Raw genomic sequence first — 25,678 nt, forward strand, 5'->3', positions numbered from 1 at the left:
GATATAGTTTTTCCTTATCAATGTCCTGGTTTAGGCTCTCCTAATAAATCACCATAGACTCCATAACTTAAGCAATGAACATGTAACTTTGCAAATATTTTCTCCCAGCCTATTTTTTTTTTCTTTCTTTCTTATATATATATTTTTAAATACTCTCCACAAGGTCTTTGATAGAGAAAGTATTTCATGTTGATGAGATTCAATTTTTTATTTTCCCTTATGTGGCCCGTGCTTTTGGGGCCGAGTCTAAGAGCTCTTCACCTAGCTTTAGCTCCTAAAGGTTTTCTCCTATTTTTAGCTGGAAGTTTTAGAGTTTTACATTTTGCTTTGAGGTTCATGATCCATTTGAGTTAATTTTGTGTAAGTACAAGGTATAGGCCAGGTTCATTGATTTTATCTGCTTCCGTGTTTGTCCTCCCTGTGAATGTCCATGAGCCCTGGGCGCTCCTGTGGGCCGGCTCTCCTTTTTCACCCACCTGCTCTTACCCTCTTTTCAAGACTGCTGGCTGTGTTGGTGTGGGCCTTTGACTTCCTACATCCACCTTATTGATTTTTCCTATCGTCAACAGCAACATCTGGGAAAAAAAAAAAAAAGGTAGTGGACTTTTTAGCCAAATGATCATGCTGCTAGTATAAAAGACAATTTGGTTATAAAAATGTGCTGATTTCAAGAGGTCTCATTGCCCATGTATGAATCATCCCCACGGACTTTTGGTCCTGATGAAAACCAAAGCGTTGGCCCACTTCCTACCAAAATATTTCCTTTTACCTAAATAGAAAGACATGGGAAAGAGTGCCCATATTTTTTCCCCGGGGCCGATACATACTTGCTGACGTTTAACTCTGAGAACTTTAAATAAGGCACAAGAATAGTGACTGGACTCGGTCACTTTTTACCCAGGACTTGGCAGAGACATGTAACCCACAGCTCTGCTGGGGACTTAGGAACCTGCTTGTGTGCAAGAAAACAGTAAAGAAAATCTAAAGAAAACAAGCGGATCCCTTTTAGGGACACCCCAAAGCCAGAAAACCCGAGCTGATCACGGCCAGCCTCAGGGAGGAGCACTGTGCGATCAGCTTGCCTCTTCCAGTTTGGAGACATGCATCTGTACAAACCTGCCTGTGCGGACATCCCCAGCCCCAAGTTGGGGCTGCCTAAATCCAGTGAATCTGCTCTCAAATGCAGACGACATCTAACAGTGACCAAGACCCAGCCCCAGGCAGTTTGCTGGCCTGTTCGGCCCAGTGGAGCTGCAGAACGGAAATATCTGGAGAAGTTTTTACGCGTCCATGGAATTTCGCTACAGGAAACCACCAAGGCGCAGACGGGCATGGTGTACAGGTACTGTCAATTGCGATATTACCCAACCAGGGCATGGCACTGAAGTCAAAGGTCATTGCTATTAAAGAAATAAGATTTGAAATAGCAAAACAAAACGATATAAAGAAAAGAAAAATAAAAGCAGGAGCCCTCTTCTTGGCATGCCTTATTTTTTGAGTTTTCACTTATCCTCTTTGCTCACAGAGACAGTTGAGCTCACCTGTGGAAGGTCAACCACGTGCTGCCAGTAGAATATGGTTGGCTGAGCAGGTGGGTGACTTAGCAGGTCAAAATGATGAATAGGGACTCCATTCTTCCTCAGGCAATTTATAAGTTGAGCAGAATTGTTTTTTACAGTAGCCTGAGCTTAAAATCTGTTATTTTCTTCTAACCCTGAATCATGTGGTGTGTGCCAATAGCTAATAAAGTAGTTTGAGTTCTTCTTGAAATGACAGCACTTTTTATCAATGTAGCCCAAGAAAAATTACTGGTTGTGTGCTAGAATCCCAATACCATTATTTATTCTATGAAAGATTAATGAAAGGAAGATGTATTTTCCTGGTATGGGGTTGGATGAACAGTCTTTGTAAATTGCACTGAGATGCAAAATATCATTCTTTTTCAGAGCAATTAATGTCTAAATATTCTGTAAGCTATGCTGTGTTTAGCTAAGTCACCCAGCAGCAAGGGCTTCCTTGACTGATGTCCAGGGCTTTATTTATTCTTATTTATTTATTTTTGTGTGTGTGTGGGGGAAGTACCAGGGATTAAACCCAGAAGTGCTTAACCACTGAGCCATGTCCTCAGCCCTTTCTATATTTTATTTTGAGATAGGCTCTCACTAAGTTGCTTAGGGCTACTCAAAATTACTGAGGCTATCTTTGAACTTGTGATCCTCCTGCCTCAGCCTCCTGAGTCACTGGTGTGTGCTACTGTGCCCAGCCAACACCTAGGGATTTAAACACCCTGGCAGTTGAGTAAAAGCCATTGAGAAGGACAGGGTCCTGGAATCAGAAAAAGCAGTCAGTATTTGTAAAGAATGGCCACCCTAGCTAAACTCAAACCTTCTGTTTCTCAGAGTGAGATTATTTCTGATGTACAAAATGTCCCCAGTGACTTCATCTTCTCATAATCTTAAGGTCTATTTCAGTACAGTAGCTACTGCTCTAATTTAATGGCTAATTTTATTAATAAAGCAATTTGCGATGATATGGCTCCTCTCTGGAGAGCAAAGTGTTTTACATAGACTCTTTATGTAACAAATGGCTTGCGCAGAAGAGGAGTGAACTCCTGAGTTCACAGGGAGTGAAGGACAGCCACCCCATCATGCCTCTAAGGGGAGCCTAGAAGAGTCTCGCCACCTCTCCAGGGACTCAGGCTTGGCGGGATGCAGGGGGCTGCCCTCCTTTCCCTCTGTCATGACCCTCCGTGGTTCTAGTGATGGTATAGTGTGACTGGAGATTCAGAGAAGGGGAGGATGGACTGTTCCTTTTCCCATGTCTTCGTCACTGGAGGGAGTGTTAGCATGAGCTCTGCGTGAACCTGCAGGGGCACATACTCCCTTCAGAAATCCTGGTTCTTATATTGCTGCCATATCTTGTGCTGTGTTCAGACATAAATGTCCTCTGGGACAGTACTATGAAGGATTATGAAGCAGAGGACTATGTCTTAAAACAAGAGAAAGCAAAGTAGCCTCTGTGGAAGGTGAGGTCTGGGGTCCACCTGCCCGAGGGGGCGGTCAGCCTTCAACCTGCTCCCTAGACCTCTATGCCCAGCACTCTCCATCAGTTGGAGAACACAGGTCTGGGAAAATTCTTCCTGATGCCTGGGGAGGCCAGGCCTGCTCACGGAGGCTCCTGGATGAGCAGACCTATGTATTCTACTCTATTCTGATTTTACCCCCAGGAAAAAGGGATAAGCTATGTTACAAGACCTCTTGGCTTTTCTGTGTCCTTAATATTTAAAGGATATTATTTTACTTGCTGTGGAAAGAGAATCACTTTGGAGTTAAGCAGACCAGAGTTCAAGTTCCAGCCCTGCCAGTTTTAGGACTGTCACATTGCTCCAGACGTGACTCATAAATGTCCAAACACAATGGGTGCTCACGAAGCGCAGGCTCTCTCCATTTACTCGGTAGTGTCTGTATAAGCGTGGGGGGGGAGATGAAAGCCCCTTACCTGAAACATACATTGATAAAAGAAAAAAAGAAAAGAAATGCCCAGAAAAAAAGAAAGTAGTCACCTTAATCCACACCGCATGGGTTTCCAAGCTGAGCTTTAGGATTCAGGGTCTGGAGGAGCCAGGGAACCGCTTCTCTTCCTAATTTGGTCAAATGCCATTGCAACCTTCAGCCTGTACCAGCTGCCGGGGCCTCGATCATCTGTGAGAGATACATTATGTTGTGTTTCCATGGAGACTTGGTTTATTTCTATCTAAGTTGACCAGAAAAGGGAACAGATCAGCAAATGTGCAAACACACGTGTCGATCGGAAAGAAACCGGGGGAAACAAGTCTGAGAGCCCTGTGAAGTAGCTCCTTTTGCTGGCTCAGCCGTCTCAGCAAAAATAGGAGTTTTAAAATTTGTTTTATTAGTGACTATAAACTATAGGTTAGTCATCACGAGGATCTGTTAGTCACTGCTAAGAGACTCTCTTACATGGCATTGAACTCCAAGCCAGACCATAACGCGCACCTGAGTCAAGGTTGACTATACTGAGGGGTAGTTTTACCAATGCACAAAAAATATCTAGACTCAGCAAGGATGCAGTAAAAACTTAACTTGGCAGGAATTCTATGGTGTCACGTTGGCAGGAGAAATGCTAACAAATGCAGAATGAAGTCTGATCCAGGGATCTGCCAACTTTACCTGTAAATCGCTGGATGGTGAAAATTTCAGGCTTGAGGGCCACACCTGGCTGCGTCAGAGCTGCTGACCCTCCCGCTGTAGCAAGGGGAGGCAGCCATTGACCACAGGTGAGTGGGTGGATATCGCTGTGTTCTCATGTGACTATAGACACTCATATTGAACACCATGTAATTCTCCCATATCACAGGCCTTCCCCACCCACCCAAATCACTGAAAAACCTAAAAAGGTTTCTTTGGGCCATCCAAAAATGGGTGGCAGGCAGGATTCGGCTGGTGGGTCATTGGCTGGCTCCTGGTCTATGACAAAACCTTTGGTTGTGCATGATATTTGAGTTCAATCTTAAACCTCTTTGTTTCTTGAGGCATTTAAGGGGCATGGATGCGTGTAATTCAGAAAGATGAAATTTAATATAAAGATGAAGAAAAAAATGGGAACATCAAGGACAAAAATCAGGCAGCAGAGCTGGGAGCGGAGTGCACTGTGGACAGGCCAGTGTAGCTGCAGAAGGTGGGCCTGCACTTTCCAGCACCGAATGGAAGGGTCCTGGAGTGGCACATGTCACCTATGTCACCAGTCCTTGAGGTAGAGAGAGCCAGGTGCTGAGCAGTGATTCACTCTTCCTGATGGGCAGATCCACCTGGGGTTCTCCTTCTGTGGGTAGAAGACAGCTTCCCCCATGCCAACACAGCCAGAGGCCTCTGGGGCCCTGCCCTGTGGAGCCCTCTGGAGGCATCACGCCAGATAGTGTCACCAAGGCCAGTGTGTGAACAGCGCAAGAAGGAGGCAGGCTTGAAACTGGGAATGATTTGTGCCTAAAACCCCCCTGAGAATGAGTCACATTCCTCTATTGTTATTACTATTATTAGTTATTATTTTTTTGACAAGGATGGGGTCTGTCTAGGTTCATGGAATGAAACAACTGAAAATAAAACAGAGAGCTGTGTCACTTGCCAACCAAGGACAAGTCTTTCTAGAGTCTTTGAGCTGAAGGTGGGGCGAAGCCCGTATATGAAGAAAAGGACAGGGGGAGGAATTATCCAGAGGGGACAGGCCTCAGCCATAATCTGCTTGCTCTTGACTCTTTGGGGTCTCCTTTCCAACGAACGACAGAGCTGGGCCTTGAACCCCTGTCCTGTGGGTCCAGTGCGTGCAGTATCCACATTCCATGCTTATCTCTGGCTTCCAGTCCCTTGCCCCCTGTGACCCCCTGGCCCCCACATTCACATCCATGCACGCACACACTCAGCCTCCAGCGACGCTGCAGACCCGGGCGCATGTGCCATTCTGTTCTACTGTCCAGGCTCCCTCTTGTTCCTCGCCTCTGCAGCTGGCTTTGGTCCAGCTCCTGTGCACACAAACCTCCCTACCCCTGCCCCTGCCCCTGCCCCTGCCCCTGCCCCTGCCCCTGCCCCTGCTGGAATCACTGAGTCTCTGCTCGGCATGTCTCTCCCTGCTTAGGCTCTTCCCACCGGTCCTCCTTGCCCGAAGAATCTAGCATGGCCCAGTCTCTGCAGCAGGCAGGGAGTTGCAGGTGGCTGTTGGTGGGTCTTACCATCAACATTGCACTGTCTGGCCAGGAGGATGAGGGTTGGAGCTCACAGCCTTGGTAATCCTGCCCTGCTTTTGCACTGAACGGCTCAGGCCTGTGTGACGCTAAAGCTGGGTGCATCCTGTCAGAAGTTATGGAGCAGAAAGACACCCAAAGTAACCTCTGTAACAGAGCCCCTTGGAAATTAAAAGCCCTAAAATGCACACCCCCACCATTTTCTATTTTCTCCATCTCAATGGAAGCTGAGAAACTGCTCCCAAAGCTCAGGTGGTGCCAGCCAGGGCTGAGGACAGGAATTGTGACATGTCCTGGCAGCACAGCCTGGTTAAATCTACATCTCCTGGCTTTCATTCTGGTGATTGTAACCCTTCTTTAGGACTACCGGAGATTGGCTGCTTTCCCCTAGTTTGGGCCAAACTGAATTAAATTTATTTTTCCTTTTCATATCATTTGCTTGTTTTTTATGTGGGTGAGGGACCAAATCCAGCCAGCCAGGATTCAGGAAGGTTCCCTGGCTCGGCTACCAGTAGCACATTACCCACCACCAGTGCTGCAGCCTCTAATTTCTCCTATATTATACAACCTTGCTGAGTCTCAGCTTCCTTGGCTATACAGAGGGCCTCATTCAACTAGCATCACAGTGGTGTAAGAGTGACACGTCACCGTGTGCAGTCGCTGAGCTTATGCCTACAGGGTGGGAGCCCAGGTGCCCTGCTCCAGCCTCCTTTTCACCCAGTCCTGGGAATCTGTCCCTAAACCATCTTTAGAGCTGGAAAGGAAAAGTGTGTGATCTACCTAAAAAGAGGAACGGAAAATAAAAATACCCACAAATCAAATCTTGCATACTTCTGCGTACATCATTGCCTGTCTGTCATCTGCTTGGACAAATTCCTCCATTCTCTCATTGGGACCCCCTGAGAACATGTTATTTTTTCTTTCTTTTCACCTCCCACGTGGGCTCCTATTTCATGAGAACATCCTCATGGAAGGTTGGGCTCAATTGCTGTCCAGATGATGTGATATGGAGACACCTTTCACCAACCTCTGTATTTCCAGTGACTCCAGTGTGTCTAGAATAGAAATATTTGCAATTAAAAGGGCTGAAACTCCCACCCTGCAGCCCCTCTCCTAGTGACTTGCCCTAGCTGAGCACTTCCTGGAAGGAGATGGCAGAGCTCAGGGGCTTCTGTGACAATGGAAGTGAGCCTGCAGAGGGCAATGGCACTGGCTCAGCTCCTGGATGGCCAATGAGTCAGGACATAGGCCAGGCCTGACCTCAGACCCCAGCATGCAGGAAGGACTTCCAGACTGGACCAGGGAAGGCTTGGGACTGGCTACACACAGCAGGAGGGAAGAGGTGGAGAAGACGGGAAGGAACTGGAGAGGACCAGCCAAGAGCTTTGCTCAGAGATGAGGGGCAGCATGTTGGAAAGAGATAGTTTTCACTGATCTTGAAGTGAGAGTTCTGAAGATAAGTGGGACTGCTTTTCTCTCTGCACCCCTCTCCCAGGGCCTGTCTTAGCCAGTACATGATGTCTCGCAGGCTCTTTGCTCCTTCTTTTTTGGGTCCTCCGTTAGCTTGTCTATCTATAACATGAGGATAGCATGCCTTTTTTCACTGATGATGCCGTTTGTGCTGAGGCGCTCATCGTTGGCAGCTGGAAGGTGTCGTCCGTCCTGCTTTTCACAGCAGTGCAGGTGATGGAGTGGCAGAGTTGTGTGGCCACTCCTGTACCTAACCATCCCAGCAACCTCCTCTCCTGGCACCTGTTCATGGTGCCCTCCTGGCCTGCTCTTTTCCTAGACTGCTCCACACAAGCAGACCTGCTCCAGAAGGAGCCACGGCCATGACTGCCGAGACCAGTAGCCTAGAAACAATGCGCCCTGTGCAGGAGGTGGCGTTCAAAAATGCCCACACGACTTATTTTAGGCTGGCCTAATTTGGCCAGTCACGGGGCCTGTGCTTGTTTTCTCTGAGCCCTCGGGCTATGTCTCTCCCACATCTATATTCCTGGGAGAATGTAGATGAGCTGAGATGGACCGGGTCTGGACCAGATCAAGACCGGGTGGCTGCCTGAAACCTGGACAGGCTGAGGTGGAGGGCCTGGAAGGTGGGCCAAGGGCCTGTCTATAGCAGCGACTGTGGGTGCTTCCTGTCAAATAGAGCAGAAGTTCTAAAGCAGATATGTTTTGACAGGGTCAGTTTAGATAGAAAATGCTTTCGGATTTTAGCATGAATGCTGCTTGAACCTTTATTTATGGGGCAGAAATTCAATCTGCTTTGAAAATTTCCACTTGATTTCCTGGGTAAAGTTACTTTGTTCATGTAGCATAATTAAAAGTTGGAAGTTCAGAGCCAGAGAACAACACTGGGTCACACGAACTGTGTTTTTTTTCATAAAGAAATTGATAGCAGTTTCATCTGAAAACAAGGAACAGCTGGAAACCTGCAAACACAGGCCAAACAAGTGTTTTTGATTGATTCCCGAGTTCCCCGAGGTGCTGCGCATGCCGCTGGGGGTCGCTATTTCATAAAGAAAGGAAGCTTCCTGGGCCCTGGGCGGCAGCCAGAGGAGACTGTCCAGGCAATCCCAGACCAGAATCCGACTGAATGTCTGTAGCTCCCTGTGAAAATGGGGAATCTTCCACAGTGAGAAAGGAACAAGGAGCACAGCAGGCCTGCTCCCTGTGCTCTGAGAAGCCCTGGTCCCACAGTAGGCACGTTACCACAGCCTAGCCCAGTTGGGTGTTTCACAGAGAAAATTTCCAGATGCCCTAGCGCAGGACATGCTGAGAACACATCAGAGCTCCGATCATGGTTCAAAGGAAAAGAAAAGCAACATCGCAGGGTATCTTTTGGTGCCTTGGCCCCTTGGCAGGCACAGGCAAAGAGGGACAGTTAATCAAAGGCAGATGCCCGGAATTGGGAATCCGAAAGAGTCTGGAGTGGGAGGTGTCTGCATGGCCTGGGGTGAGGTCAGCTCAGACCCAAGGTGTTTTCAGAACCCTGCCCGGCTCATCTGCCTCACCATCCTGCGAACCTACAGCTACCTGGGTCACCTCTCCATGACTCGCCCCTTTGCCTCCCAGCCAGCGGCTCTTCTGCCTGCCCATAATTAATCTCCCTAAGAATTCAGAGATGTACTTTTTATTAGAGTGTCTTCACAATGTATGCTATCTAAGGAGATGACTCTCTCCGGGTGGAGTCCAGCTAGCTGCAGAGCTGTTTTCAAACAGGTGATTTAGTTCTTAAGGCCAGTTCTTTAAAACAAAATGAAACTAATGAACAATCCTTTTTATTTGCAAAGGATTTCAGACTTACAGAAAAAAGCAAGAATAATGTAAAGGAAATCTTTATCCTCTAACCTATTGACTTTTTGGCCCCATTTGATTTTTTTTTCCTTGGGCTCTCCTAAGCTCATGGCCACTTCCCTGTTTATTTTCCAAGCCTTTGAAAGGAAGTGTGCCCATTACTCTTCACTGTCACTTAAGAAGAAGGACACTCTTGTGTGTGTTCCCATTGCAATTACCAATTTCAGGCAGTTTGTGCTAACACCTGTGCCTGTGCTCAATTTTGTCAGCCAATGTAAGAAAACCTCTGTGCCTCCTTTCCTCTGCACGTCTGGCTCAGCATGGGATCACGTGCTGGGTTCTGGTGTTAGGTCTGTTAGCTCTTCTTCAATCAGAACAGCTCAGGGTTCATTTTGGTCCAGGGAGGGAGGTGATCGTAGGTGGCTAATCCTAGGCCTGCCTCCAGGGGGAGTGGTACAGTGTCACTGTCTATGAAAGTCACTGGCCACTGCTCCCATCTGGAACTTTAGCTCCACAGCTAAGGTGGCTCTCAAAGGCACACTGGCCATCTGTGTTCACCTGCTCAGCACATCCATGAGGAAGAGGGGTGCTGGTGTGGAATTCTGCGGTCACAGGCGCTGCGTGGAGTCCCTGTGAGCCCTGCAGGCCGATGGAGGGCGAGCAGGAACACAGGCTGGGTCCCTTTGGTGCCACGCAGCCCCTAGGGCAGATGCCCATCAGTGAGCCAGGCCAGGGAGCCACCCCAGGAGGCTGAGCAGCAGCCAATGGCAAAGGCAGATTATGAGCTGGGCCCTGAGTAGATGAGAGCTTGGATTCTGGCCGCAGGTCCCTGACAGCCCACTGTGGGAGCTGCCGGGGGGACACAGGTTCTCCACAGGTCAGAGGGAATATTTTTACACAAGGGATTTGACCCAGTTGTGGTTGATCCTTGATATTTCTCTGCATGGTAAAGGCAGAATGAGGTAGAGGCTGTGACCGTGGAGAGTGTGGGTGCGGAGGCTGCAGCTCATGGTCTCATGTTAGAATTGGGAGGGTCTGTCGTAGGTCAGAGATTCGCCCTCCCGTGGAATTTCACAGCACTCTGTGATTCAGCACAGGGACGAGTGTGCACACAGAGGCTGCTCATGGCTTCAGAAAAGCTACTGCTGCTTTCCCAGGTGCCCAGCGTGTCAGACCGGCACATCTGTACCTCCTTTCCCAAGAGGCTAACCTCATTGTAGCTTCTTTGTAAGAACCATTAAATTAGCACTTTCTCCCTCTGCCCCGATTCCTCCTGTGCTCAGCACTCTAACTGCTTACTGTGTGTTTCTGTCTCTCCCACTGGAGTGCAGATTCCAGGATGGAGAGATCGCATCCATATGGCTAATTGCTACATTCTCAGAATCTGACATCTAGTGTGGAACTCAATAAATATTTGCTGAATGGGTGAATCATTAAGCAGGAATGGAACAAACAAGCCTCCACGGTTCCCTGGGAGGATGTGCTGGGTTAATTGCACAGGGAGTGGCCGCACCTGGCTCCACCTCCACAGTCTCCCTACCACTTATTCCTAACTTTCTTCCATTACTAAAAGCATCATGGGGAGGGATTCTTGTCTGAGACCGTGGTTTGGGGGGACCACATGTTCCCTTAGGAAATAGGTCCTAAAGTCTTTAAGATGCTTAGAAGTTGAGTTTGTGATGATTGATCTTATATGTCAACTTGACTGGGCCATGGGGGACCCAGACACTTGGTTGAACATTATTCTGGGTATGTCAACCTACCCACCTATCATCTATCTACCTACCTATGTATCTCTTTCTCCACCTGTTATCTAACAACCTACGCATCCACCCACCCATCTCTCTCCTGTTGCCTGTTTCTCTGGAGAACACTGACCAATACAAATTTCTCACTATACTTTCTTTCAGAAAGTTCTGTGGCATCTCTGTCCACAGTGGGGTCCTGGTTTACCTTAACCAGAACGAGACACTCCTGGCTTTCACCCAGTGTCTTCCTTGCTTCTACCCCATGTGGTGCTTCCTCAGTGAGATTCTAGGTGAGGATGTCCTGATGTCTGATGCTCCTACAGTCAGAGCCCTGGGTCGCACGTGCCTACCACCAGCTCCTCTTTTCTACCTATCCTTGTCCGTCAGCCCTGTTGGCTGGTCCTCTTTAAGCTTACTCTTTTTCTCACAATTTTCCATTTCCTTATCATTATAAGAAGAGTCATCATCTCATTATCATCTCCAAAAAGATGGGGATAAGACAGGAAGGCCAACCTCCCATTGGGATTCTGGGACTCCTGGTCATTGTAGATTAAATGGTAAATACACTGGAAAATTCTCTCTCTCACTAGTGATCATGACTGTGGGTCGTGATGAGATCTTTTGATTCTTAGTGTATTGTCAGACTTTTCCATCACTGGCCCTCAGCTAAGGAATACTTTCGTTAATGCCACCTCAGATCTCTGAGTCCCACTTGGGTCTGGCCCCATTGTATGACCTCGCTGGACAAGACCCTGCCATTCGATTCAGCAGGGGTTGTTGGTGCTACTGGGACTGGCCAATGGCAACGAGAGAGTCTGCCCTTCCACTCCAGGGGTTTAGCTAAGCGCACCCTGGGTGAAGTTCAGCGGCAGTGGGTGGGGTCCAGCTGTCTTCTTTTTCCCCTTCCTCAGGGCCAGCTCTCTCCAAGGTCCTTCTGTTTCTCACCCACGTTCACTACCTCATGGTTTCTGGATTGCTATCTGGGTTAAATAATTCGCCTCACGACTGTCTCATTTAAAATGTTGACACAATTCTCTTAGGACATGGAAAATCAGGTTCTTGTGGCCAAATCTACTAACGCACATTGCATAATACTTTGGTGACTTTCTTTTTATGAACTCCTTTTGTGTGACCACTAACCAGTTCCTTCTGCTTTTGGAACAATGTCTATTTTTGGCTGAACTGTCTAGCTATTTCTTTCCCCCAGACACAAACGTACCCTTCCATTCATCAGCCCTGCCCCAGGTGGCCACCTGGTGTGTGGCCACACCACTCTGGGGTGTGGCAGTGGACACAGGACAAGTTCTTCACTCCCTGCAGGATTTCACCCCAATGGAGGAGGCAGACAAGAAGCAAAGTAAGCACACAGGACATGCAGCACTTAAATGGGACAACGCCTCTGCAGAGACACCAAGCACAGAGGATGAGGTGTGCACCCGAGAGCCATTCCAATTCTATAGTAGCCAGGGAAGACCTAGCTGAGAACTGAGGCCTGGAGGAAGTGAAAAAGACCACTGCAGAGGTGTCTGGGAGGCACACTGTGGACAGAGTCCAGTCACAGGGACAGGCACCAAGGGAGCTTATGGGGCAGGAGCAGAATGAATGAAGGACACGTAGCGGGGGGGGCCTCAAGAGGCACAGGGAGGCCTGCATCTGCCGAGGGCCAAGGCCACCTCAGGTGCCAGGAGGCACTAGAAGGACTCACAGGTCTATTGCAGCAAAAAAGTGCTATTTCTCCTAGCAGCAGTGGGTGACAGTACCTGTGGGGTACTGCCTTCCAGGGAAGCTCACCTGAGCATTGTGGCACAGAGTTTTTATTGGAGTTTGGCCATGTAGACAAGACAGCTGTGTGGCTGACCTGCAGCCCGCCAGAGGTGGAACTGACGCCCCATGGCCTGAGGATCCCTGTGAATTTATACTGAACAGGGTCCTGCACGGCCCCAGGCCCAGGGACAGAAGAGTACCTGGATAGGGAAAGACATTCCCAGGGGCTCGACGGTGACTCGGGTGCAGCAGCAGATCTTTTGGGGCACAGTCGATGTTTTTACATGTGAAAGGCCAGTTGTGCAGGATTTTGTAACCCATTTTAAAGCTGTCAGTTTCTAGTCTGAATGGCATGGAGACCTTCATTTATTGTCCAAAGGAGCAGCATGGTGGGAACCGTTCCTGCCAGATGCATCTGGATACCAATTTGGAAAGAGGTTGGAAAGTGGAAGCAGGATTACTGATGAGGAAGTTCCTGTGATCACCCAGGCCAAGAGGTGGCCACAGCTTGAACCAGGTAGAGATGGTGGGAAGGAGCTGGATCCCGGGTCTGTCTTAAGAGTGACGTCCAGATAGAATGATAAAACAGAGCTCCAGGGGTCTTGGCTGGTGACTTGGGGAAGTCAACTGGCTGTGAATGCAATGAGTGGCCTGCAGGAAGAGGCCCAGGGAGGAGGCTCAGCGCTCAGGGTAGTGACCCGCAAGTGCTAAGGGCCTACTAGGCAACCAAAGGGGGATGTCAAGTGGACAAGAGCTGGAGATCCATATTCCAGACAGGAAGACCTCAACCTTGGTGTCATCGGGCTGTTGAGAGGACGTTGTGCCGGGGATGAGCTAAAGAGCATGGAGAGAAAAGAGAAGAAGCCCCAGGACTTCACATGGGTCCCTAGCACTGGGAGGCGGGGAGGAAAAGAAGAGCCGGCAAGGGGTCTGAGGGAAGGAAAGAGAGAAAGGTGGGGAGTACCAGAGCATGGCTCCAGGAGGGGCAGAAAGCGGAAGGCGAGGGTGAGCATGCTGACAGCCAGGAAGGGAGGACTGGGGCGCTGGGCTGCAGGAAGGCCAAGCACACGTCGGCAAGAGCAGGAAGTGTATAGTCTGTGACAGATGTGCCGGATAGGAGAAAGCAAAGATCCCGCGTGGACACGGAATGTTTAGAGGCAGTTCTGCACTACCTGATGCTGAGTGCCATCTCGAGGGGCAACTCTGAATCTCCTTCCCCACTGCGAACGTGCAGGAAATCTAATCAGCTGAGGACCCGGATTGCCCAACCTGGAACCAGAGTGCAAGGATTTTCTGGTGAAGATGACGTTTAAGAAGCTGATTTATTGAAAACAATCCTCATGAAGGCTCTGTGTCCTCATGAGGTGACCTCCATGCTCCCAGGTGAGGGCAGGGAGACCACACCTGCCACCCCCTCCTGACCACACTGCACCCTTCCCCGTGACACTCAGAGAGTCTCCTTCCAGGGTTCAAACGAGCATTTAAATTTACTTTTTGCATTTTATTCAGCAAATCCATTTCCTTGGAGTGTGTAAGTAGGTGTGTGTGTGTGTGTGTGTGTGTGTGTGTGTGTCTGTGTAATGTTCCACATCAATCAAATCTCTTGTATTGACCCAAGTTTATCTTTTAAATAAAAACATATAGAGATCATGTTTAATGATCAAAATGGATATGATTAAGTTTTTAAAATCATAGCATCAAAAAAAAATAAATAAAATCATAGCATCATTCCTTAGATTTTAAGAATTTAATTTACATGTTCTCAAAAAAGAACTTCAAAACAAGATGTGCAGGTGTGTGTGTGTGTATGTGTGTGTGTGTGTGTGTGTGTGTGAGAGAGAGAGAGAGAGAGAGAGAGAGAGAGAGAGAGAGAGAGAGAGAAATAACTTTAGCTATCTTAGATCTGAACAAAACAAAACAAAGCCAACAACAAATAATGATATTCGAGCCCATGGCGAAGGTTGTGGATGGACTCATGCTAAAGTCTTCCTTCTATGTTACACATAACGTTGACGAGCACAGACCATCTCTATCAGAATTTTTGTTTCTTCAAGTAACAGAGAAACCAACTCAAACTGGTCTCCTTATGGAAGAGACTCAGTGGCTCACCTAACTCAACAGCCCAGCATAGGGAAAACCTGGGATTCAGCACACACACAGTGTGGCAGGGCCTCGTTCTCCCTGGGCATCTCTGCACTTGCTTTCTGGGCCAGGGCACCTCTTGGGCCACGGGCGGGCCTATGACAGGGCAAGCCCTCCACCTCTGCCTGCCCATGGCTGCACCCTTCCTAATTCACTTCAGGGGGATGGCAGCTCTCTCTCCTGAGGCCGTCTCCCTGCGGATTCTTTAGGTTGGACTGGATTCCTGTGGCCTCTGGACCACGAGTGTCTGGGAGCTGAGAGCCACTTGGCAGAGCTGCAGCCCCTGCTCTACTGCCCTGGGATAGTGGGAGCAGGACCCTGCAGGGGAAGGGGGAGTGGTCCTGCCAGGTGACCTATGTGACCCCTGCATGCTCTCGTGGTCCAGACTGGAGGGGCAGCTGTGGGACGAGCTGGATGTTGTGAGCGCAGGATTGGGGAGCTTGAGGGCCAGCGCTTGGAGTTGGGAGGGCACCACCTGACCATCAGAGGGCCTGCCCTGCTTTCACTCCCTGAGCTGGTTCTTTGCTCTCCTCTGGCTTTTTATGTATAAAGGGATATTTTCCTCTATCAGTCCATATCCCAAGTGTCTACTTCATCACATGCTAAAATAAGCAGAAATCTTATCTCATTTAACCAAAGGTAGGAAGGGAAACATTGGCTTTAAATGACGTTTAATTTAGCATGGAAAGTGATGCATATTTAATAAAGGACACATTAAAAACTCATAAAGTAGATTATTTATAAGGCTGGTCATGTCCCACTCCAATAAATACAGTTAAGCTCCAACAGCTATTTAGTCAGTGAGATTATTCAAGGGCCACGTTTCGTTTCATCTGCTTATGGCAGCATCCCACTCATGCTCTTTGCACACCGGGACTAAGTGTACAAATCTTAGAATCCGAGGTGCTGGGATCATTTAGAATGCTCCCCCCACTGATTTTACAAATAAGTTTTCTGAGGCTCCAAGAGGTTAAGCAATGTCCTGTCAGTCACCCAGATGGTTTGCTAAGTTCTAGATAAGAGTTCAACTGAAGGCTTTTGACCTAGGATTCTGTTCTCTGCATATAAATTGTTTGGGATGAACAGTTACTGAGCACCATCTGTGCTCTGGGCAGGGTCACTGAACCCACAACAATGAAAGGCGTGTTCCTTCCCTCTAGAAATCTCAGGAGGCACACAGTCAGGGAGAGAGCCCTGCCAACTGGACAGTGGGAGACTGGCAGGATACACGTGATGCTGTTGTTCAAAGCATACTTGTGACCTAGTAGCACCAGTGAAAAATGCCTTCTTGAAAGTCAGGGATGACTTTATACAGGTGGCAAATCATGCACAGGGTCTTGAAGGGTGAATAAGAGTTCAACAAACAGCCTTAAATGGGGGGAAAATTCACATAGAGGTAGGGAGCCAGGGTGATGATTAAAAGTACACATTTTGGAGACACATCTGGATGGAACCTGGATTCTAAAGCTTCCGAGATGAGTGACAGACATGTTTATTTATCCCTCTGAGCATTCACTTTGTGACATGAGGAAAGCAGAAATAAACTACCCTGTGAGGTTGTGGAGAAGCTTACGTGATGTGAGTCAGGAACAGGGGCTGCTCTTCTCCACATCCTCTTCCTCCTCCCTCATGGTCCCAGTCCTTCCTGGTGAGGATGGGGTTAAGAGGAGGCTAAGAGGCAGGAAAGAGAGATGGAAGAGGCCTCAGCAGCTGGCCATGAGAAATACTGAACCCTGAAGGCTCCTGAGCTCAGAAGCAGCAGGACAACATGCTAAAAGGAATTTCTGGGAGAGCTGTGCATGGACAGGATAGAAACCCATTTTATTTATTATCTTATTTTATTGGTATGGGATTGAAACGAGGGTCCCTTCACCACTGAGCCACATCCCCAGACCTTTGTATTTTTTATCTTGAGACAGGGCCTAACTAAATTGCTTAGGGCAGGGCCCTGCTAAGTTGCTGAGGCTGGCTTGGAACTCGCGATCCTCCTGCCTCAGCCTCCCAAGTCACTACAAGTATTTTATCGTTATGGTTAAGATGTTAGGTGTTGGGCTGGGGATGTGGCTCAAGCAGTAGCACGCTCACCTGGCATGCGTGCGGCCCGGGTTCGATCCTCAGCACCACATACAAAGATGTTGTGTCCGCCGAAAAAAAAAACCTAAAAAATAAAAATATTAAAAAAAAATTCTCTTTCTCTCTCTCTCTCTCTCTAAAAAAAAAAAAAAAAAAAAAAGATGTTAGGTGTCCCCCCAAAGCTCATGTGTGAGACAATGCAAGAATGCTTAGAGGTGGATAATTAGGTTTTGAGAGCCTTAACCTTCGGATGGAGATTAACTGGGTGCTCATTGTAGGCAGGTGGGGTGTGGCTGGGGGAGGTGGGTCTCTGGGGTGTGCCTTTGGGTTTATACTTTGTCCCTGGTGAGCACAGCGCTCTCTGCTTCCGGGTGGCCATGTCCTGAGCGGCTTTCCTCCTCCACGTCCTTCCTCCATGATGTTCTGCCTCACCTCAGCCCAGAGCAGTGGCCGTCTGTGGACCTCTGAGACCGTGAGTGCCTGATACTTCTCCTCCTCTGCATTGCTCCTGTCACATCTTTTGCCATTTAGTGACCCAGGTGGCAGGGTTGAGGACTGCAGGATGGAGGGGAGGGGAGGGTGTGGGGCGGTGACATGCAGGGGAATTGCCAGGTGGCTCTGCACACCTTTGTGCCTGGTTTCCATTTCCATGTGCACAGTGACAGGGACTCTTGCATCTGCGGGCGGGCGAGGTTCCACGTCTCCAGGAGGGCAGTGCAGCCCTGCGGCAGCGCAGCGCCTAGCTCTGGTGTGTGTGTGGGGCCTGTTCTCATTCGCAGGAAAAGAGGCTCAAGGGCCTAGGGCTGTCCCATCTCCCTTTTCTGACATTAGAGCAGCTCCTGGAATCTCCACACTCCCGAGGCCGAGGCCGTTACCCCTTCCTATAGTTTATTACAGACGACTCATGCTCTGCTTTCCAGCCGCTGGAGGCTCCCTCGGCCTGTGGCTGCCCTTCCTTGGCACTGCAGGGCCCGTTGGTGCAGGTACCATCTGGGCCTGTGGGCCAGCTGTGGACCGGCTGGATGCCCCCTCACCTGCACCACACCTCCCTTCCCTTCCCTGAGGCCTTGATGTGTGTGCTTCCTGCTTCACAGTGGCTTTAGTGGACTTTCACTGATGACCAAACTGAAAGCGTGATTTGTTCACACCCACCAATGCCTGTTCCCCCAGCGCTAATGTTAGAAAAAGGATGTTGCTGTGACTCGCGGTCTCTGGACCGTTGGTGGTCAGCTTTGGGCACCGTGAGCTCCTTCTACCATAGCGGCCCTTCATGCTGATTCTAGATCCTAACTAGCATTTCAACCTCGTTCTTATTTTCTTTTTGAATATAAACAGACATCTATCCATTGTGAAAATATTTTTATCCTACCTACACATGGGTTACGGCACAACCTGAGACGGCTGGTCCTTATAAGCAGAGGGACGCGGCTTCTCTCATAACATTCATTCATAAAATCCTGCCATATTGAGCAGCTTTGGATTTAATTACCTACGAGGTAGGTGTGTGGGTTCAGACGAAATCGGGTGAAGAATTATCAGCAGCATATTTTAAACATTGTCTATAAACATGAATGTGTGCTTTAGTTGCCTCTGTTAAAAACAAAACCACTCGGGTAGTTTTCTTAAATATGGTGTGGCTTTGCATTTCTTTTTTTGGGGGGAGGGTACGGGGGATTGAACTCAGGGGCACTCGACCACTGAGCCACATCCCCAGCCCTATTTTATATTTTATTTAGACACAGGGTCTCACTGAGTTGCTTAGTGCCTCCCCATTGCTGAGGCTGACTTTGAACTCTGAATCCTCCTGCCTCAGCCTTTTGAGCTGCTGGGATTATAGGCGTGTGGCCCCGCACGGGGCTGGGTTTGGATTTCCTTGGTCTTCATGTTGACAGCATTCTGAGGGTCCACAAAACCTCTCAGAACACCTGGAACGCTGGGTGTGGGCTGCCTGGTGTTCAGTGATGGGCACAGATCAGCTTTGAAAAAACCACTGATGTGCTTGGGTCCCTTGAAATCATGCAATATCTTTCTAAACATTGTCCAAGGCCAAATGGAATAGAAAGAGTGTTTATACTGGATCTTTTTTAGCAAGTAAGACAGAGGAAGTAGTAGCAAAGCACGATAGCTGCTATTTTTGTGAATTATGTGAATCGGATGTTTTTACCAACTGCGTCAATTATGCAACCAATCAACTAAGAAGCTTGACCTCCTGCTAAAGGCAAAACATCACCCTCCAAACCACTCAGGCTAAGTAGCTCTTAAATCAGAGTCTGCCCCAGTCTGTTCCTGCCTCCCGGAGGTCTTGAGAGAAGAGTTGTCTATTTTCATTGAATGCTCAGCAGAATCTTCGGCAATTCAGAGTCAGTTTGGAGAGAATCACAGATGTTATTAAGGCACGGGGTCTCTTGATTAGAAGGGATATGGGGGTTGGTTCATGAACATACAGAAGATGATGACGCAAAGCGTGACATTTGCCACCAGAGTCAGGATCTGTCAGTGACACTCACCCTCAGGTTCAAGAAACCTCCAAACCAAAGAGGCTGACGTTGGTACTGCCTTCAAGGAGGCAGCCCACTCATGAAAGAGAGCAGCTCTTCATGTCCTTCATCTGATTAGCTGCTTCAGACTTAGACCAAAGGAAGCAAAAATCCCCACGGACATTTACTTAAGAAAGAAACAAGATCAGAAAGATAAGGAAAATCATCCTGCAAGGTCAGCTCTGGGATCCACAAAACTGAGGTGCTTTGATATCAGTAGCTAATTGCAGATGAGTTATAATTAGGTAGTTTAGATGGCTGCTTTTAATATTTAAGTTTATGTGTAGTGTTAATAATATTTGAAAATAGGAGTCATAACCTGCTAAATGGTAGCCACTACTCCACTGTGCCTATTAAAAATTAACATTAAAATAAAAAAATTCCTTGTTGGCATTAGCTACATTTCAGGTGCTCAACAATGTCCTTATGAGGCTAGTGGCTACTGTGTTGGACAGGGCAGCTTTAGAACAGCTCCATCATCTAACAGAAGAGCCCTGCATCGTAAAATCAAGTTCAAGGCAAAAGTCTCAGACTCAAATCCTTAAGGCTGTCTTTGCTTTCATGGAATTTTTTCAGGTTTTCAAATGAGCTATGACATGTTTAAAAAATTTCACACAGTCCCTTTATCTTGAGCCAAGTCGGATTGTGGGGGCTCTGGTTTTCACTCAAGTTCAATCTCATGGTAGAGGTGCAGGAGTTATGGAAAGTATCCAGTGGCTTCCTGGTAGCCGGCTGATTTAGTAACTTGTATGCAAAACTGTTATAGAAAAGATGTCAGGATGTACCTCACTGATGAACATTCTGATGATGTTAGTCTGCACGGCCAGCTATTTTTCAAGTCATGGGGAAGCATCGTTTGTCTTGGAGATTTAATTCCCACAGTGAGCATTTTCCTGGCACCAGCCAAATAGATGGCAAAGAGAGGAGAGGGAAGAGCTTTGTCGCTGCTGTTCGTGTTGGTCTGTTTCCAATCATAACTTTTTGCTGGGTGTAGATATTTAGATGAAGAAGCACTTTTATTCCAACCTTCATCTTGCTAATTCATTACCCTTCGCAGCAATGGCAAACTCTGCTCAGAATCATAATTCAAGGCCAAATGTTGTGTGGACGCCACGTGCAAAGACTCATCCAGTGTGCTGCAGCCTTGATAGCTCCAGGTGATTCATCGCTTGCTGGCCTGCCCCCCTGCGGTGGCACTGGATGTGGATGCGTTCTAATACAGTGTGGGCCCTGGGCGTGGAGCCTGAAGCCGCTTGCATGTCATCCTCAGCTCTGATTCTCAACCTACTGGCTGTGAGAGAGCTGCCTTTTGGAATTGGTTCTGTGAACATGGTGAATCAACACTGGAGGGATGAAGACCCACTTCCTCCATGCCCCTGCCCGTTGGCAGTTTGCCAACCCTGCAGCTTGGATGTGCCTAGACAAGGGGCAGGAAAAGCAAGACGAATATCCTAAGAGAGAGGAAAGCTGACTTCTCAAAATGTATCCACAGTGAACACCCTCTCCAACCTTCATGCATGCTGGGAACGGGCAGGGATGTCTCCCATCTAGAGGAGCCAGCTCTTGGGAAGAATGTCACATCCACCAGCATCCCACCTGGTCTGTTCTTCCCCACACCTCTGCTTTTAATCAACTGTGCACAGGACCCTCTCCCACTGGGCTTGAAGGTGCCTGGCAGAGGCCCTGTTCTTATTCATTTTGCCTTGGCAGGCAGCGCCACGCCTGGTGTGTGAGCTGCTTACCAGCCAAAAGAAGGGCGACTGTCTCAGATCGTACAGAAGTTCCTGATGTTGTTCAGAGAGACCAGCATTATGCTGAGCTTCTCTCATTTGGGTGATTTCTGCTGCCAAACTGAAGGAGATGTTTAGCGTGGTGTGGGTCACGTAGCACCTCTGAAGGCATTAAATCTGTGATTCGGGTCTCTTCTTTACAGATTATTTTCCACTAAAACTTTCTTTTTATACCCTTGCCTTATTATTTGAAGACTTTTTGTCTCTCTTCACGGCTAGTCCAGCATAAGAGAAAATGAATTTTACCTGTGTTCTGAGTGGATCACGGGTGCTTCAATAGGAAGAATTGCAAAGCTGTTCCCCCATTTACACTTCTTTCCCTGGGGATGATGAGAAGATGGTCCTAATAGGGAGTCACACCGTAGACTGCGACTCTGCTGCTCACTAGAGGACAAGTGCTATGCGTGGCAGGTGGTCAGTGGCAGATGCAGGTCAGAGACCTGCCCTGAAGGGTTTTCTCTGTGCTTGGCCTGGAGGATGGAGCAGGAGAGGAGGGAGACAGAGCTTAGGTGAGCAAACAAGAGCCTGAAGAAGGGAGCAAATCCCCAATCAGCAGGACACAGGGCACATGCCGCAGGCACTGCCTCGACCCTCTCCCAGAATGGCATGAGGCCATGACCATACCAGGACTCCTTTTCTCCTCCTTTTGCCTTTCCTCTTCTGAGCAGATGAGGTTTTGCTATCTTCTGTGTTTTTATTTAGACTGCGGTTCTGTCCCTTTTATTCTGAGCTCTCCCAGTAGCCCACAGGCCCCTGGGAGGTTGTGCAGGGGATTCTCAGGTTGCGCTTGTGTATTTGACAGCCCTTACGTTGCTGGAGCTGAGCTGGGTAATTCCTGGCTTTCTTTTCCAACAGAAAACCTTTCTCAGAAGATGACATAAAGCCCCAGAGATGTTTTATGCTACGACAATGCCAAGAATAAAAGTATCATTTTCAAAGATGCTTATTTTGAAGAAAAATGCATTGACTTGTATAAGATCTGGTATCTTAAAAACAAACAAACAAAAAACGTTTCAATAACTTTTTTTGTGTAATTTTTTTTTAATTGTAGATGGGCACGATATCTTATTTATTTATTTTATGTGGAGCTGAGGATCGAACCCAGTGCATCACATGTGTGAGACAGGCGCTCTACCACTGAGCTATAGCCCAGCCCTTGAAAACTTTTTAACCAAAAGAAAAATGAAGTGGGTGGAGGTTGGGATTGGATGATCAGGTTCTCCTGGTGTAAGTAATGTGATGAGAGATGTCCCCTAGATTCAGGAACCCTGCTCTAGATCTTGCCAAATTATTTGGGGCCTGACCTCATAGGGTCTCATTTTTTATATCTACTAAATACCCTCCAAGTTTTCTTCTGTATTTGGAAGTCTAGGGGAGGTGCAAGCCACGTGCTCTCAGAGTGACGCGAACATTCATCAATTGAAGTCTTTCCCAATTGTAAGATGTGACACAAACTGTTCTGTCAGGAGAAAGAACACTGCCTGTCATCACGATTTTAAAATACAGGGTGCAAGACTGTCTTAAAACTTAAGCATTTTAAAGCTTGTGAGAAGCTTTTCAGTTTAAAGATGATATATATATATATATATATATATATATATATATATATATATATATATATATTAGTTAGTTAGTTAGTTTTGAAAATATAAAAAATTCTATGTATTAGAATATCTAACATGTAGCCATTCTTTATCTAAATATTCTTCAAGAGGCTCGTCAAATCCGTATGCTGTCTCCTCATTCACTTATGCATTCAATAGGTAAGTTTGCGTGCACTGCCTCCGGCCTATCAGGCCACAGAGCACACAAAGGTCAGGATGTGCTGGATGAGGGAGGTTGGGGTGAGCCCGCCTTTCACAGTATCAGACAAGCACACAGAGCTAGCGATGCCAAGGAAAAGCAGCTTCAGGAAACAGCACAATGTCCTCTCTCAAGGGCAGCAGAATGACCAAATACCTCATCTCTAATGTCCACGTTGGCTGCATGGACATTTGTACTGAGAAATGGAAGGCAGAAAAGCACAATCTCAGGTCATTTCTTGGTCATCCAGGGACCCAGGTTACTCCTTCCACATTTCCATGAATCTCTGGTTGAAAAATGTGCGGTGGTGCATTCCTGTAATCCCAGCAGCTGGGAATGCAGAGGCAGGAGGATGGAGAGTTTAAAGCCAGCCTCAGCAACTTAGTGAGGCCCTAAGCAACTTAGTGAGATCCTGACTCTAAATAAAATAGAAAAAGGACTGGTGATGTGGTTCAATGGCAAAGCACCCCTGGGTTCAATCCCTGGTAAAGAAAAAGAAAGGAAGGAAGGAAGGAAGGAAGGAAGGAAGGAAGGAAGGAAGGAAGGAAGGAAGGAAGGAAGGAAGGACTCTTTCATGACTCCAGTAAAGACCTGGCATCTCTTATCCAGGAGAAATGAGGCCAAGGACATGTGTTCTACGAAATATTTTGATACGATATCATATGAACTAACTTCATATGATTTATCAGTATGCTACACGGTTAAATTGACTTGAACACACTTAGGAAGTCTTCATGTTGCCCATTTGTATCTAATAGAACTCCAAGACATAAATAAACCCCTAAAAGCAGCATTTTGTGAGCAATGGTATTTCCCTGGTGAGTCATCCCGCAGAGCCAGAATCTTGAGTGCAGCAGACAGGGGACATACGGGCTCATTTAGCACCAGTCTCTTCCTCTACCAGGCTATTATGCTGGGGACCACGGGAAGATGGCAAAAAAAAAAAAAAAAAAAAAAAAAATTAATAGAAATGCTGGCACCCGCTCTGTCTAACAGAAACCATATGTAATGACTGTAGCCATCTTGGGCCTGACTGCACTCAGTAATGAAGCTCCGTCTTGGAGAAGGAGCTGGCAAGACTCTCTGCCACAGCAGGCTGGGAAAACTGCTGCTGTTCTTGCTCTGTTCCTGCCTCCTGGGATGCTAGGACCTCTCTACTGGGTCTTCTCCTTCAGCCTCTGATCCGGGTTCATTTTGTTCAGGGTTCTGATCACTTGCACTTTCAGAGGTCTCTTCCCCGTTGGCCTCGGGGATCCATCCTAAGGGCACCTTCTTTCCTGGGGCTCCACTTTGTTTCTCCTGTTTCTGGGCACACTGTGTTTTCAGATCAGACTGGGTGAAGGGGAATGATGGGTGCTGCCTTCCTGGGTGATCTGGGCACAGTCATGGCTGCCGGGATGCTTCCCAAGCCACAGTTCAAAGGCCACCTGAGGCTCTCTGCTCCGGGTCTGTGTGTCTTCATCGAGTTATGTAGTATCTAATTTATGAGTCACATGAGGATAAAAAATTATAGTTGACTAAACATATCTAGGGCTATTTATATCATGTCTTAGGATCAGATCATAGTCAGAGATCACATGTATGTGCATGTGGTCTCTGACTACACACATACACACGTGCGCACACACACAGAGAAATCAGTTCTCACTTATTATTTTGACCTATGACACCCTTCAGGATCAGCTATTGTAAGAGTGAGAGTGGTTTTTATTGGTTTCTCTCTCTATAAATGTCACTGAATCATAGCTTCCTGGAAGACTTCTAATCTATTCAATTACAGTTTTATAAATACAAATTTCTCCCCAGTGGTCCTTTGGCCATGGAGAAATTAGCTCTGACTATAAAACAGAGTGCTTGCAAGAAGTTCCTTGAGGGAAATTGGGATAGCAAGAAGGAAAGAGATTCATACTTCTCATTTAGTGGCCACGCTTATTTTAAGAAATCTTATATCATTAGGACCCATAAAGAGTAAGAATGTGAACTGTGTCTTCCCTGAAGACAGCCTTTCACATTTGCATAATTTTTCTGCTTTAATAAACCAACCACAAGAAAGAGATCACACTGACTGTCCTCTAGTGCTCTGAGTGTTTCTTTCCAAGACCCTGCATTTGCCCTGCACCTCCCAGAGAGCTAAAATGCTAGAGTGTGCAGTCTTCAAGTACATAACCAAGGACTCTCTGGACAGTTTATTTGGAAATCACTGACAAAGATGGTCCAACCTAATGGTCAATTCCATTTTGTGAATGTCCCTTACAAACCACAGAGGCGTTCTACATTCATTCCACCTGACCAGGACTTTCCTGGGAGTAGAGGGAATTTGGGAATGTGTGTCAGGCGAGAAGATTCCCCAATAAGACGCCTCATCACAAACATTTTCCAAATGCGTTCACCCTGAACACAGTAAACTGGGTTTGTATTTCTTGACGATATTCTCAGGACATAAATTTTTAAAAAAATACAGGATTTAAAGAAATCTTTAGAAAAATCCCTGAAGTAGGTTCCAGATGAGCATTTGATGCACAGTGGATTTGCACATAAACCTGGAAAATTTCCGGGCATCTGGATTCATCAGAAGCTGTTATTAAACCAAAAGCTGTGAGCAAACACTCTGATTCCCTTTAGTGGCATGTGACAGAGGGACAGTTTGTAAGTATTGTCCTGTTATGTGATTCCAATGGCATATTTAAAATGGAATGAAGGTGATGACATGAATGGTCACACATGTTTAGGCCAGTAGCCAGTAGCCAGTGGTCAGTGAAGAAAGGCAGGGGT

At 47.4% G+C, this 25,678-nt stretch overlaps 1 protein-coding gene across 1 annotated transcript in view; it reads left to right on the forward strand.

Moving 5' to 3' along the window:
* Positions 1-1,100: 1,100 nt before the first annotated feature.
* The window catches only part of Kcnab1 (potassium voltage-gated channel subfamily A regulatory beta subunit 1), a 302,880-nt gene continuing 278,302 nt past the window's right edge, over positions 1,101-25,678 (forward strand). Inside the window, exon 1 of the mRNA XM_027934029.2 lies at positions 1,101-1,342. Within this exon, the coding sequence (XP_027789830.1) occupies positions 1,101-1,342 (242 nt within the window). The remainder of the gene's footprint in view (positions 1,343-25,678) is intronic.

This window comes from Marmota flaviventris, chromosome 8 (genome assembly GCF_047511675.1).
Source record: "Marmota flaviventris isolate mMarFla1 chromosome 8, mMarFla1.hap1, whole genome shotgun sequence".
Lineage (NCBI taxonomy): Eukaryota > Metazoa > Chordata > Mammalia > Rodentia > Sciuridae > Marmota > Marmota flaviventris.